The sequence below is a fragment of the Podarcis muralis genome, chromosome 3 (genome assembly GCF_964188315.1).
Source record: "Podarcis muralis chromosome 3, rPodMur119.hap1.1, whole genome shotgun sequence".
In the NCBI taxonomy this organism is placed as follows: Eukaryota; Metazoa; Chordata; class Lepidosauria; order Squamata; family Lacertidae; genus Podarcis; species Podarcis muralis.
This window is the reverse complement of record NC_135657.1, coordinates 120,497,622-120,513,745: the sequence shown is the minus strand read 5'-3', so window position 1 is coordinate 120,513,745 and position 16,124 is coordinate 120,497,622. Positions and strand designations below refer to the sequence as shown.

Sequence of the window (16,124 nt, the reverse complement as noted above, 5' to 3'; positions counted from 1 at the left end):
ACAGGGTACACATATATGGCTATTTGGGGAGTAGTCATGAAACTAGCACTTCATCTCATCACAGCAAGCTTTTCATGATTGAACTCTTCCATGTGTGGTATACACACTGCAGGAAACAGATCCCAGGGAATCGTTGTGTTTTGGAAGCAGGAAAAAGAAGTAATCTACAGCAAAGGGTTCCTTAGATGTAGTCCTACTGCTGGTACACTTGAACATGGTTGGGGGCTGTGTGGATGCAGTGGGTGAAGCAGCAGATTGGTTCTGCCGGTGTGCCTGCGCTACCCTGCCCTCCCCACTGCTTTCCTCTTCTCTCTATGCATACAAGGGAGTGGTCCAGCTGCCAGCAGGTTATTGTTGCAGCAATTGTTCATGTTTTCCAAAATAAATTAACTTGTTTAAAGACCTAACAAAATAAGAGCCAGGTTTAAAAGAACATGAATTTCTGTCTTTGGCGCCACCTTGCATTTTGTGAGGGGGAAATCTGCTTCCCAATCACAGTATTTTCCCAATACTGGAAAAAATCCAGAGTTTCCCATTATCTTCTATGACAGACCTCATTATTTTTCCAAGAGATTTAAAAAATCAAGGAATTTCTGTCCCTGGACGACTGAATTATAACTCCTGTCATTGTTTATGCTATATTGATTTATTCTTATTTAATTAATTAGATTAATGAATTGCTTCCCATGATACAATCTGAAGCAATTTAGCAATAAAAACTGATATCAAACAATTCCAAATCCAGTATAAAGACTGGAATTTAAAAAAAACACTTAAAAGGCTTGTTTGAAAAAGAAGATCTTCAATAGTAAACAGTAAATATCATGCCTGTCTGATATGCAATGGGAGGGCGCTTCAGATGGCCGGTGGCACCTCGCTAAAGGCCTCATTTCAATATTGTGCGGATGGGCTTCCTGATAAGATGGTCCACATCATCAGACCACATCAGCTGAAACTGATCTCATGGTGTCCCAAGCAGACATTGTGCTGGGCATCTCACTGGTAACTGTAACAAATGTGGTGCCAACAGAAATGAGCGACTTTTTTCTCCAAGTGCCTTGCAAATAAATCACAGTGGGCTTCCAAAGGGCATAGAACTCCGTTCCATGGAGCAGATACTGACAATACAATAAAGCTCTACTGGGTGCCTCTTGTTCTGTAGATGTGTGTTTTTTTGTTTCTGTTTAGTTCTAGTTTCGTTTCCTTTGCTTTCTTTCTTTTTTCTTTTCCTTTTCTGTTTTTTTTCCTATATGTTCCCGGGATTTTTGTTTGGATAGTATTATTTTGGACTCAATGTTTGTAATTTTTGTTATGACTCTGCATTGAAAATAAAACTTTTTAAAAAAAGAAAAGAAAAAGCTCTACTGGATGCCCAGTGATGGTGGTCCTGAGCTGGAACTAGAGGCAACTGCAATGTGGATAATGAAATAATACCTCTGGTGGGGGAAACATCATGTGTCTTCTGGGGTAGTTGGTACACCTTTGGTCCCTATCCTGCACTCAGCTCTTACCTCTGGCTCTCAGAAGCTGTAAGCATGGGACAGTGGCCACACTCTGGGAAATAGCTTCAACTGGTCAGCTAAACCAGCCGAGGGTAGCTGGTGGGTCTCAAACCTTTGGTGAGTTAGGGACTTCCCTGCATGCAAAGACAGGCTCTGGCAGATCGAGTGGATGAGGTCAATTGTGGATGCAAAGGTCACTAAAGCAGTTTCTGTACATGCTGTGGAGGGAAGTGAGGGACAGATGGGGCACACCAACATGGGAAGGTAGCCCATCTAGGAGAAGGAAAACTCTGATCCCAAACCCGCTCTGCCTTGTGGGATATCTTTGGGAGAAGAAATGGCTAAGGAGTAAAGCCTAAGAGAGTTGGACGGCGCCTTGTGCATCTACTTCCAGCAACCCCTGCAGCAAAATTGGTGCCAAACATCTTGCTCTGCTTCCTTTGGACCACATAAGCAAGGCTGAGACATGGGTCTTGTAGTTTGGGCAGCCCAGGACCTCCAGACACACTGCCCAGGCTTGTGCCCCAGGGAGGTCACTTGGTTGCTGCTAACACAGCAGTTTGACTTCATCACTGGAGCTGCACTCCAGTGTTTCTCGAGACAGACAGATGGCAACAACAAGAACTATTGAACTACTGATGTTTCCAACACCCCACCCAAGGCTGCCTCCGTTAGAGAAGCTGCTGGGCAACAAGATGGAGTGTAGACCAGCAGCAACCACAGCTCACTGTCTCCTTTGCCCAACACCAGGTGCAGGCCCTCAGAAGCAGCTCCAGGACAAAGGAGCACAGCAACTTTTCCCTCCCTCCAAACCCATCCCTGCAGCCTGCACTGATGCTGTACCAAGTCAGATCAATTCCTCCCAGCTCACACACCAGGTCTCAGTAATACATGCCAGATCAACACCTTTATTGTGCATTAAACAGCAGCACACAACAGCCAAGCAACCAGGAACCTGGCAGTGGAGGGTGGGAGCAAAGAACAGTATTTAAATAGTCTCACACCTTTACCTTCTATGATGTCTTATTACCTCCCCATGACTATGTGCTATGGGTGATATCCAATGCACCTGGTTCTGTTAGCGCAAGGATTTATGCTTGTGCAATGGAACTGTCCTCCCTCTCCTCAAAACAGATTTAGGGGGTGGAGGAGAGTTCCCTTGTGCACATGGAAATCCTTGCATTAAAGGAATGAGTTACTTAGCACCACATTGGACACAACCCCTTGTCTCCACCTACCCCTGGTCATTGAAATTGACATCAGCCATCTAGCTCCCTCCGCAGACTTTCCCCAAACACGTGGTGTACACAATAGAACCATCCAACCCACTGCACAAATTATACACACAATAATAGCCCACTAACGTGTTCTAGCAAGATCTACAACCCATAATTTATTCCCAGCTGACAAAGCAGTTTTATTAAAAACACCTGACTCACCCAGCCCTACCCCACATGACAATATCTACTCCCACCCAGCAAGGGCCATCATTCCACCAATTCCAGGCCCTCCTTAAGAGAGCAGCTTCCCCCATCACACAATGCATTGCACGGGCTCTCACCCTGCGCAGGAAAGCACATGCATCGCAATGCCCTCCTAACACCAAAGACGACTCCCACAAACCGAGTAACAATGCACAGGATTATGCCGGAAGCCCCTTGAGGAGTTCCTTGTGAAGCAGCTCCTGCTTACTGAAGATCTTAAGCATGTTGTTAAGTGTGGAGCTCACCATCCTCAGGCTTTGTTGAATTTTCTCTAAAAAAATTTCTATGTACCAAACAGACACATCCAGATTTGACTTGTTTCACTCACAAGTGGTGGTGGTGGGTCAAAATTCAGACAAAATTCAATGGATGACTTTGAAGCAATATTTTAATTAAATTTAATCTCTCACTGTAACTTTTAAATAAAAATCAGTTTCTACATCTTAATATCTGATAAAAACAAGACTGTGGGCAAAGAATACTCTGATTAAAAATACTTAGAAATATTCTTTTTATAATGAAAGTAAGGGGAATGGAAAAAACAAAGCGTGTTATAGGTTTCTGTCATTTGACTTCATGCAGACCACTTACAAAATCATAAGCAACTATATTTCCAATAACTAAATCTAATCTCACAGAAAAATGATATTCAATTGTTTGCTACTGATTTCTCCATCATTAACTAAATTACTAAAAACAAAAGAAAGTTACCTTCCCCCATCATTTGATGAATGAAAAGAACTATCATTGGATTATCACACAACTTTACTGAATTTAATTTAAGGTGCATTTTTTCAAGCTTGTAAAATAAACCATTTGAAAGAAAGCAACATCTAGGTGCATGTGATCAGAAATACAATACAAGCTAGCAGCAGCAAGCACATCATCATTTGATAGACATGAAGGTGCTATTATTACTTAATTTATATACTGATGACATGTGGTAAAGTGGTTTACAGTCATAAAACCCATACATAATTAGTATGCATAATAAAACCATCACAACACTGAAAACACCCATAATTAGAATTGACAATAAAACAAGTAGGTTAAATAAACCACAATTAAAAGAGTTAAAAGAACAATTAAAACAATCAGATCAAGGAGGGCCATGTTCAGGGGACTGCTTCCATAAACTGCTCTTCCATCCTGAAGAGCCCTCTCATATTTCAGCAGGGAGGAAAGGGCATTCCACAACTCTGGTGTCACCACTGGAAAAAGCCAGCCTCCATGTTACCACAAGATGATAATCGTCAGACGGGGGCAAAAGCAACCAGGTTCCATTTGCTGCCCTTAATGGAAGGGAGCACAGCTTTCAGGTGACCTGGTCCAGAGTTGTGTTGGGGTTTATATGGAAGTAGCAGGACCTTAAAGTTGGTTTGTTGGGCTGCTGGAGCAGGTCCCTCAGCACTGACACATGGGCCCCACAAGGAGCACCGCTTGCCGGCAGCAGCCATGGCTGCTGGACCAGCTGCATGAATTTGTCATGGTATAACAGCCTGAGAAGCCTTAGCAGCAGGTGCTACTAATCACAGACTCAGAGTAGGAATGCGCATCTCTTACAAGTGGGCATCTGAGTCTGAAGGTGCTCAACTGTTCTACTTTGTTTATAAGCCAATCTCTCGCCTATAGAGGTGGGATTTGTTTGCAATGTAAGCACCAAGAATATGTTAAGTCCCATTAATAGAACTGAACTATTAAAAAGCTATGGACAAGTTGTGCCTGCTGTTTTCACAAAACACTATTTCAAACCAGAATCAGTACCTTGTGAAAATTCAAAATATTCTGGAACCAAAGTTACAGATGAATGAACTATTGGCATTTTCTGGCAGAGGAATGAACGCTTAGTTTAGCCACAATGTAATGCAAACAAATTTTGATGTAAATCTATAAAGATGCACTCGTTCCATTAGCGTAAGGATTTATGCTTGTGCAATGGAACTGTCCCTCTTTTCCTCGAAAGAGATTTAGGGGGTGGGGTGGGGAGTTCCCTTGTGCCCATGGAAATCCTTGCATTGATTCATGGAAGAAGTTACTTAGCACTACCTTGGACACAACCTTTTGTCTCCACTTACCCACGGCCACTGAAATTGACATCAACCATATAGATGTAAATATATATTTATATAATGAAATAGAAATGAAGAACACCTAGATTATTTCCGAGGAGGAAAGCACTAATCTTAACTGAGGCTTGACAAAGCAACCTCCTTTTCCAGGTTGTATGCTTCTCATAAACTCGTCTCAGACCCATTGCCGTCTTAATGTTATCATTGAGGGACATTAACTGTGTGAGATCCCTCGCAGCACGAGGGGGGGGGCTTCTGCTTGGACATGTGCCCCCAAAATCTGCTCCGGAGGACTGTGGGATGCCCTGAAGCCAATTTCAGAGGTGCCTGGGTTTTCTGTAGCATTTGTTTCATTCATCCTCTTTAGAAGAGTGGAAGGTAGCTGATTCGATATGTAAATAAGTTATCCCCACTTACCTAGGAATACACCTCCTTGAACTCAGCGGGACTTGCTTTGGAGTACACATACACAGGCTTGCCTGCATTACTAGTATGTCTGACATTAACTGAAAATAATATGCTCAAATATATTTAGCAAGCTCATGTCTGAGCAAGGATAATGAACTCAAGTCACCCAGCTCTAAGCCCAGCGCCCTCTACCCACTCCACGGCAAGGCTTCTCTTCCCTGTCTGTGGTGGGGCATCTTCCCTCTGGTATTGTCTTTCTTTTAGTTCAGCAGACTCTGAGGAAGAATCTCAGCAGGGAAACTGAAGCAGGAGGTTTGATTAACCCCTTCCACCCCATTCATTTTTTCACGTTAAAATCATCCTCACTCCCCAAAAAGCTGCCCTGTAGTCACCCTGTTGAAGCCACCATTACTGAAAGCCACTTCAACATACAAGGAAAAAATACCAAAACATCAAAAGGAAAGATGTCTGCACCTGCATGTAATATGCAGTGGGTTGTTTAATCATAAAAATAGCATACAATTTAATGTCAATGGCAGTTTCTCCTGTGGACGGAGTAGCCACTTTGGAGGAACAATTTTAATTGCAACTGTGGCCTAAGGATCACTCAGCCTGCCAGAGTTGGCATCCTGGCTTTCTGTGTCTACTGAGCACGCTCAGTCCTCTAGGGGAGCTGGTAGCATTTTTTCTAAAGATTAGTATATACACATTCTGCAAGGTTCCCCCAAGCCTGCTGATACCTCCCCTCCTGCGTGGAACTGATGCCATTTTGGCTACAAAAGCACAACCCTCAATGAACTGAGTCAAAATTAGAATACAAGAGAATATATTGTCTCTCAGCTATATAGTCAAGGCACACATATTGGGGAAATGGATGTTTAAATAAGCATCTATTGGAAGAGAGGGCATTTGAGGGCAAAACAAGGGGAATGCAGCCTATTTCCAACTGCTGTGATAATTTCTGCATAAGAGATGTGAAGGCTGAGCTCTCTGGCAAATCATCCCAAGTGTCTGTGAGTTAAATTACTGCCATGCAGTCTGTTAGGCATGGGATGTTTTGTGTATCGCCTTGCATCAGTCCCACAAAATGTTGCACAACACAAATGCTTCTTGATGTGTCATTTCCTGCTTGGCCCCCGGCCCAGTTCCTGACAGGCAAGCATAAAAAAAATTAAAGAAGAGGTTTAAAGCTTGTGTATTCATAAGCACATTCCACAAGCCATCAGGCAGCGCCCCTCCCTGCAGTTTGGAGAAAATCATAAAGGAGACAGGGCAGCATGGAGAGAAGGAACTTCCTCAAAACCGCTACAAGGTCCCACAGCAAAGAATTTGAATAATCTCAATCATTATGCAGTTTGGGGCATCCTGCTTGGGGAGTGTCTGCTCATACCCTTGACTGTATACCTCATTTTTTTGGGGGGGGGCAGTAAATACCCCCAACCCAAAGCAGCTGGAACTAGGAAAGGGCAACCCCCACTCATTTGCTTGGTGGTGGTGGGGAATTGTTGTGTCTGACTGGAACATCTAATAAGGCTTCCCCCCACTTCCCAGTGCCCCAAACCCACCCTTGGGGAAGGTGACCAGCGTAGTGCGTTTCCCCACCAAAGACTGGGGCTGTGTGTCTCCGAATCTGATCAGCAGAGAGGCAGGACACTGGTTCCCTGTCAGGGATTCTGTGACAGGGCATCCAAGTCCCAGTCCTTGAAGGAAAGGATGCTCTGCCTGGCTGCCCCCTGCTGCCTCCAACCTCTCCTTCACCAAGGTAAGTTTTTTGGCCCTTGGGGAGGGACAGGAAGAGCTGGGTGTTGTTCAGAAGGGTTCAAACAGAATTAAGGGAGCCACAGGCTGCTCACAGCCAGTTGTACTGGGCTTAATTCCTCAGGTGCTTGTGTGAACACCTCTGCTCAAATTCTCACAGCATCCGCAATGAAATGCTGAGACGCTGCTTGAGGTCACTTTGTTTAGAGCTGTCAGCAGAACTGTTACCTGGATGTGAGTTTGGGGTGAACTGAACTGCTTTCCCTACAGTGACAGTGTGGAGGTGGAAGAATGAGACTGCACATGTGCCAGCCCTGCCCACAGGATTTCACATCCAGCTGGTCCCCTTGACACCCTGCTCAACAGCTTCAAGAAAAATGCAGCGAGCAAAACCAATCCCTGTATACGGCGTTTATTGACCTGACTAAGGCCTTCAACACTGTAAATTGCCCTGCCCTGTGGACTGTCCTTCTGAAAATCAGCTGCCCAGATAAATTTGTGAACACCCTTTGGCTCCTCCATTATAATATGATGGCAACAATCGTGGATAACAATGGCTCTCAAAGTGAACCATTCATAGTGGGATCAGGCGTTAAACAGGGATGTGTTATTACCCCAGCTCTATTCATTATCTTCATTGCCATGATCCTATTCCCAGTTTAAGAATGGAAAGCGAAATACTGGTGGACAACAAAAGAGGCTTAAAGATGCACTCAAGGCAAATCTTTTAAAAATGTAGTATAAGCACTGATAACTGGGAAACACTGGCCTGCGAGCGCTCCAACTGGAGAAGAGTCTTTACCAAAGGTTTTGTGGACTTTGAAGAAGCACGAACTCAGGACGAAAAGGAGAAACGTGCTAAGAGGAAGACATGCTTGGCAAACCCTCACCGTGATCAACTCCCACCCAGAAACCTATGTCCCCACTGTGGAAGGATGTGTGGATCCAGAACTGTTAAGGCTGTGTTCATGGAAGACAATCTCACTCGGCTAAAAGTGATGCCAGAGCCATGTGCCCACTTATGAATGGTCTGCTGATTAGAATACTGGGTAGCACCTTTTCCACATTTCCCAGGATGTTGCTGTCCACTCCAGAATGATAATAAAACAACCTCCTCCCCAGAAAGCAGGAAGAAATCTTTGGGATGATTCCAGTGATAGAAAAAATGTGGGGAAGATACTCCTGTACCACCAAACAAATGGGGGCTGTTGGTTAATCAGAGCTCTATGAATGTAAGTGATGGTACATTTTTGCTGCATTAATGCATTACATTTTAAGTGTTCACATAATGTGTGTGTGTGTGTGTGTGTGTGTGTGTGTGTGTGTGTGATGGTTCAAATGGCCCTAATCCCACATTGGTAAATATACAGATAAAACGTGTGAAATGGCAATTTATAAAGATCAAATTTTGTAAATCAAGTAGTCAAAACTTCAAGCAAGGTGAACAGGAGGTCTTCCCTTGTAAAAGTTTAGCTAATCCATCCATGAGGATCCAGGACAAGGACTGCAGCTCCAATTTACCAATGAAAACCATGCAGCATTTGTTCTGTCAGCTCTCCTTGCCAAGAGAAGGTCAAAGTGCCTTTCCTATAAGGAAGCCTTACAAATCCAAGATCTCCAGCATGATGTCATGTCTTAAAATGATAAGCTGGCAGCCCAAGTAACTCACTTTCTGTAAAGATGCACACAATGTTATGTTTATGTTACTTACGATGAAGGTTCTAATAAGTCATCGTCTGTGTTCCTTTAAAGAGGAGTTTTATAACCGAGATGAATCACAGCGGCAAAAGATCAAAGTTTAAAAACATCAATGATGCCATGGGGTATTTTTTAATCTTGTAATGAATGATGATCATGTGCTCTTATGAAGTTGGTCCAACTGCCAATTCCAGATGTGTATATTAAGAAGTTGTTTGTGATGTGACAGGCTCTGGTTCAATTGCCAGAGAAAGGGAGAGCGAGAATGAGGAACATGGCAACGTGCTTCAGACGTCCTAGTGAAATGAATACAGGTCCCAGCAGAAAAGGGAACTGTCTGTTGATGTATCAACTTACTAAGAAAAAAAATATACAAGTATTATCAGAACTCCTCATTGGAGAGGCTCCACAGATTCCCCTCAGATGCCTCACCTTCTTTGTGCTACGCCAGTGCCAGCTGCACTAATTTACTGCGGTAACTAATTGCCGATTTACTAGTCTAAATTGGTCCTGGAATTCTCAGGAGGAAATGAAATTTTAACACACTTCTGCACACAGGGAGATGATTTGCAGACGGTAGAAACACTCTGTGGAAAGCTGCCTTTGCCCACCTTTTTCTACAAATGCTCACAGGTAGTGAAATGGGAGCCACAATTTCAAGACATCCTCCACCAAGACTAATGGTACTTCAGAACTGCTGCTGTAATTTTTCCTAAAATATTAGGGCACACTGAACCCCTATTCAAATTCCTATATACTGTTATAATCTCAAGGTGGAGCCCTAAAAATTCGTCTATACCAGCTCAATCAAACCAAACAATTATTGAGACACAAAGACAAAATTTGGTGAGATCTTTCTGGCCATATCAGCTTCTACTGGCTTTATTTTTTGAACAAATCAAGAAATTATAATAAACTAACCTAATCAAGTAGTTTTGACTACTTGATTTTTAATGCCATTTTAAAAAATCATTTTCACTGAGGACCCAAAATTTCTGCTTTGACTACTGAGAGTGGCAAGAACAGGGCATTTCTGAAATGTAAGTGTTATGCCTATCGGGGTGGTTGCTCGAGAGCAGGCAGGCAAGATCCCTCACTGGTCTTTTCAAAGGCTTTTTTATGGGTGCAAAAACATTCACAATGCAGAAGGCCTCTATTCCATGTCTTGCTCAGTCACTAGCAGAATCTGAGAGTGGGCGGTCCTTAAACTTTCCCCAGCAGAGTAGTCTCTTGACCCCCATCCGACGCCTCCCCTCTCTGCGCGAAAGCCTACTGCTTAGGTAAAGGGGGGCCTCCCTCCCCCCCCCCACTTTGCTCATGCACAGTTCTTTGGCTCTTCCTTGCATCCTCCGAGCCCTGCAGCTCTTCCCCACTAGAGGCAGGGCTTCCTTCCTCTGCGGAGGAAGTGCTGCTTCCCACGATCTTTGGAGGCTCCCTGTAACCCAGCTGCCCTTCCACTTCTCACCTCTGAGCCGATGGTAGTTCCCTGACAGTAAGTTAATCAAATTAAAGAATGTCCTTAGTTGGTTTAATCATAACATAAACAAAACAATATTGACAATTCACTGAGCTAAGTAGTCATAGCCCTGTTCCCATATTGTATTCTAAGGCTGCACGTTTACCTTGGAGTGATTCCTTTACACTCATTGGGACTTACTTCAAGCATTTTTGGCCCCATCCTAAAGCAGCTAATACTAGTCGGGATACCCACATGTAGAACCATAAAACCATAGAATTGCAGAGTGCGAAGGGACCCCAAGGGCCATCTTGTCCAACCCCCTGCAATGCAAGTGCCTCAACACACGGTCCCCCATCCAATTTGAAACCAAACTAGACACTGCTTAACTTGACAAATGTGCTAGCGCCACCCCTTATTCTGGACTTGGATCAAGACCAAGGAAAGGCTCACTTACCACCACCTACTAGCAACAGTACAATCTCATTTCACTCACAACAATTCATAGAGCCCAGTAGTCTTCACAAACTGTCATAAACTCTCCAACACTGAACCCCAGAGAGTGTTATCCTGGAGGGCAGGCCCCACAGACAAATCATTGACTCATGGAATTGTGCCATAGGAAGGGACCACAAGGATCGTCTGGTCCAACCCCCTGCAATGCAGGGAACTGTTGCCCAATGTGGGACTCGAACCCATGTGCAATGAAGGGCCTGTATACCCTAAACAAGCCCACAGAACATGTTCAACCATTTCCTCCGCCCCAGAAACTTCACAACATTCAGTGTCAATCCTCCCAGCCCTGCACAAGCCACTCCAAAAATTGCAATGCCCCATCAAAGCGCTGAACTTACTAACCTGCCCTGCCTCTTTTTCAGCTTAAAAATCCAAAAATGATGGGCAAAAGGCATGGGCCCCCAAATCAGTACAAATCAATACAAATCTGAGGTTCTGCCTTCTCCTAACAAAAGCCGGCCCCTCGACAAAATCCTGGCTACACCCATGACAAAAGGGAAACACCCTCCTACCTACAGAACCCATCTCCCACTGCCTTTGCCATTTAGCTATGTTTAAACCAGCTTTTTATCTTCTTAACAAGAAGAACCTCAGTTCTCATCAGCCACAGCCACCATGGCCCAATTTGGGTCAGGGATTATGGGAGGTGTAGCTCATCAACATCTGGAGGGCTACAGGTTAGGCCCTTCCATTTAGTGTTGATTTTGTCCACATCTTCCATTCATTTTATTTATTTATAGTTTAAAGTAATTGTTCTTTGCCACAAGCATTCCCACAGCTTAAAACGAAACAACACAATAAAGCGCTTCTCAATAGTACCATGCTAATGTCTGCTATATGTTGTCATGGGAAAGGAAGATCCGTTAATGCCCAGGACTGCTTCCCCTTCTCATTGATAAGACAGCCCTGCTGTCTGAGGAAAACAGTTCTGCAGAATCACCACCACATCACAGGGGAACATTTTGAGAGCAGCCATCACTCAGAGCAAATAATACCATAAACAGGAAGCTGTCTTCCATAAAGCTTGACTGCCGGAGTTGCTGGAAAGAGGTGTACAAGGCACCATGCAACTGCCCTAGGGACTTTACTGCAGATTTGTGAAGGGTTTACTCCTTAGCCTCTTCTTCTCCCCAAGGCATCCTGCAAGGCAGCAGAGGTTTAGGACCAGAGTTTCCCTTCTCCTGCATGGGTTACATTCCCTGACTGGCAACCCCCATTTGCCCCTCACTTCCGTCTACGGCATGTGCAGAAACTGCTTTATTGGTCTCATCTGCTCAGTCTGCCAGAGTTTGTATTCACGTGCAGTAATACAGTTATGGCAAAAGCTTCACCATGACTGTATTCTCTTTGTGTGTCCCCATGCTCCCATATGGCAGCCATGTTTTATTTTCATTCTAATCCTGAAAATCGTTTGTTAAGCGTTTGCATATTAATTAAACTATTTCCATTGATTCCTATGAGAATATTTCTATCGTGTTCTCGACCACAGAATTCTGACCTCCAAATGGCAGACAAAAGCGAAACCCAGGGAAACCCTCTGAAACCCTGCAAAAGGCTAACAAGGAAGGGAAAATGTTATCTTAATTGTCTTATCTCACCTCCTTCCCACCCCCTGGTTTCTGGCAACCTCAAACCAATAGAACACAAAAAGTAAGGTATGTTTAAGCCTGCTTATTTGTTTACACACAGATCCAGCTGTTTGGATATCTGAATCTGTGGTGTGTATAGCGAGACTTGGGTACTAACTCCTTGTGTTTGGATAAGTGAATTTTCCTACAAGTGCTTGGATAATGGGACCTAGGTGCACTAGCAAAATTTCATACATGAATGTACTTGCTACTGAAATGTTTGCTGCTTGCTAAGCATTCATATGTTGTGCTGATGGGCAAATTTAGGCACAAATCTGTTCCTTTTGCTGCGCTTAAATATTGTCTGCCTGTTTGGAAATTTCCTGTTTCAAAGGTATATCAGCACAGTGTTGCAGACTTCCAAATGGGAAGAACCAAATTAAATCCAGATGTAGAAACTTGTCAGTGTTTCACAAAGGACAAAATGCTTTCAAACTCACTAAGTGCTAGCAGTTGCAAATGAGAAAAGGGCCTTTTTCAAGAACAGCAAATTTAGCAAAGATGAATGAAAAAGACAGGAAGCTTCTCTGATACAAGGTGAAAACAGTCTTCAACATGCGCAGGCAAATTCCATATAGTTTAAGAACAGAAGAGACCCCCAATATTTCTCCATTGTTAATCAGAGGGAAACATGAAGAAGGCGGCAGTTGGTGTAACACTGAAACAACTGACTTTGCACTCCTGTCAAGGTTTCATCAGCAATTACTCATCAAATGCAAATAAATGACTAAGATGCTTCCATCAGAAGCATTTATCTGATATTAATGTGATTAGTCTTCAAATAATCATTAATTTCTTAATACGGTTAACTGTTAGTATCCTTCCATAATTCCAGTCCGGGACAAATATTAGGGCCAAACATCCTTGCCTTGCCCCGCTCCACGGCAGTCCCCCTTTCCCTTTCTGCATTGGCTTGGAACTTCAGTCCCAGGTTATGTTAAACCAGAGCTCCTAATTTTATCTGAACCAAGGAAGTCTGCCTTAATGACAGTTAGCAACCAGAATAATAAGCCTGGCTTCTCATTCTGGTTAGTTAACGGAGATTCACCTGGATGCCTGAAGGATCCTGTTCCTCATTCCCACTGTCTCATTCTTTGGCAGCTGAACCAGGGCTGCTCACATCACAAATGACTCCTTCATTTTACACATAGCAGTCCACCTCATTGTTTTCTTTCTTCAGCTGGGATTAAGCTATCATTCCCAAATTCAGATGTAATGGGAGACTCTGGCTTAATACACTCTGACAAAGTCCGCTCATGACAGCGGGCAGTTGTGGTGGGGAGCAAATTAGGAGTACTTGGTTCCCAACACTCATTCTTGGTGTCATAAACCTCAGCTGTATAAAGCCAGGAAAGATCATCTGAGTGCAGACAATTCCTAAGCATCAATTAAAGGTTGCTAGTTCAGTCCTATTACAGTATATTGCCATGTTCTTTATTCCCAAGGGCTCTATCATGATTCCATTGTTAAAGCTGGATTCTGTACTAAGAAAATCTAATTATACATGACATAATTAAGTAGTAGAAGAGTAAAAATAATTGCCTGTAATAGGGGAAAATGTATTCAGAAGCATACAACGATGTTTGTGCCACGTTCCACATATCTGAATGCTTTTTCCTTTACAAAACAGTGAGCATATTTGCTCAGATTCTGGAAAATGGCATCTGAAGGTGCAACTAAGTAATTACAATTACATTAACACAACCCTATAAAGACTTAATCTCGAACAATTCACACCTCATTAATGAGATGCAAAGTAAAAACCCTTGCTTCCTGGTCTCACTGAATTAAGCAGGGGGTGAGATCTGCCTGACCTTCAGTGCCAGTCCTTCTAGGCCAGGGGTCAGCAACCTTTTTCAGCCGGGGGCCGGTCCACCATCCCTCAGATCATGTGGGGGGCCGGACTATATTGGGGGTGTGTGACCGAATTCCTATGCCCCACAAATAACCCAGAGATGCATTTTAAATAAAAGGACACATTCTACTCATGTAAAAACATGCTGATTCCCGGACTGTCCGCGGGCCGGATAGAGAAGGCGATTGAGCCGCATCCGGCCCCCGGGCCTTAGGTTGCCTACCCCTGTTCTAGGCCACAGGGACATTATCACAAAAGGGCCCAGGCGACTGCAGTCTTGGGTTCTCAAAATATTGGACTGTTTATTGAATACCCTCTTCACTTGCCTTACAACAGACTATGGGAACCTAGTTGACACACGCACACCCCTCAGCATTTTGCAAAGCAGTGTCCACACAGTATGGGCAAATTTTAACCAAGTTAGGAAAACCACTAGCAAAGGGAAAGTGGGCATGGATAAAATTGGCCAGAACCATGTGGATGTCACTTCACCCAAACAGCAAACTAGTGAAGACACAGCCTGAATTCCAGGAGGAAAACACATTGCTTGGATGATGCGAGAATTCAGTCTGAGCATCATCAGCTTCCAATGAAGTCCTCTGAAGTCCCATGGAATGGCCACCTGTGCTCTAAACTTGGAACAATTCGCCTAAATCACAGCGAGGTCTCCACAAGAGAGAGAACCGGGCTTGGAATAGGAGATGAAGAAATAGTATCATACACTGAAGGTGATGGCAGCCATTTACTTCCACAAATGAAGAGCACCAGACTCCAGATCACAAGCAGAGAACAGTGTACTTACTCCTTGGTTCTCTGGGTCCATCCACTGTCACCTTGATAGCTCTGTGGTACGTAGCCACTTGGGGGGGATTTGTAAGGACTGTTATTGTCAAGGTAAAACTCTTCCCTGTAAGGAACAGTGAAAACAAGGGGAAGGGGAAAGGAAAAGAATGAGTATCAAAATATGGTTGCTTGAGAAACCATCTACAGCACTCAGAATCCCAATCAGCAGAAGATGGCCTGGTGGGATTGAGCCACTTACCTGGCCTTCTGGCAGGTGGGTCCCACAGCGGTGCTAGGAGTACTGAAGCTGAGGCAGTGGGAAAGCACCAGCGAAGCCAATTGTGCACTCCTTTTCATGCAGCTGCACCACCTTGCCCCTCTGCCTCCCCCTAAGCAGCAGTGATGCTCTTGCCAGGAGGTCAAGTAGGTGCCTCTGTCCCGTCAAGCTGGCTGCTACTGAACCCAATTATCATCAAACACGAAGCCCCAGTGGAACAAGGAAACATTATGCTGCTGTGGTTTCACTCTAACGTTTGGAACTCATTTTTTTTAATTGAAATATCAGATGGTGAAATAATAGTGGAGAAATTATTACAGGCTTCTTCTTCTTTTTTGCAGTGAATGTCAATCAGCAGGCTTTATGCCCATTACTGCTTTCAGGCAGTAATGTCCAGACAGCAGCATTCAGCAACATAATACACAACTAGCATAAGAGGAGCTGAGCAGAGAAAGGCAGGTTTGGGTCTCCTCTGAGGCACACGCCTGGGATGAGTCTAAGAAGTCACCTACCAGTCCAGCAGCGGCTCTGCCAACTATGGTACCCAAGGTAGGCGAGCACTACCCCAGACCCTCCAAGTGTCCCTATTTTCCAGGGACAGTCCCAGATTTACAGAAGCTGTCCCGCTTTTCCTTAGGATGTCCCTATTTTCATCCGAGGAATTTTGGAGGACATGCTAGCCCTCATACT

General features: G+C 44.1%; 1 protein-coding gene across 6 annotated transcripts in view; it reads right to left on the bottom strand.

Annotated features, from left to right (window-relative positions):
* Positions 1-16,124, bottom strand: part of RUNX2 (RUNX family transcription factor 2) — a 168,101-nt gene that overhangs the window by 117,579 nt on the left and 34,398 nt on the right. For all 6 annotated transcript variants that reach the window (XM_077926601.1, XM_077926603.1, XM_077926600.1 and 3 more), the window contains exon 3: positions 15,177-15,281. In XM_077926601.1, the coding sequence (XP_077782727.1) occupies positions 15,177-15,281 (105 nt within the window). The remainder of the gene's footprint in view (positions 1-15,176; positions 15,282-16,124) is intronic.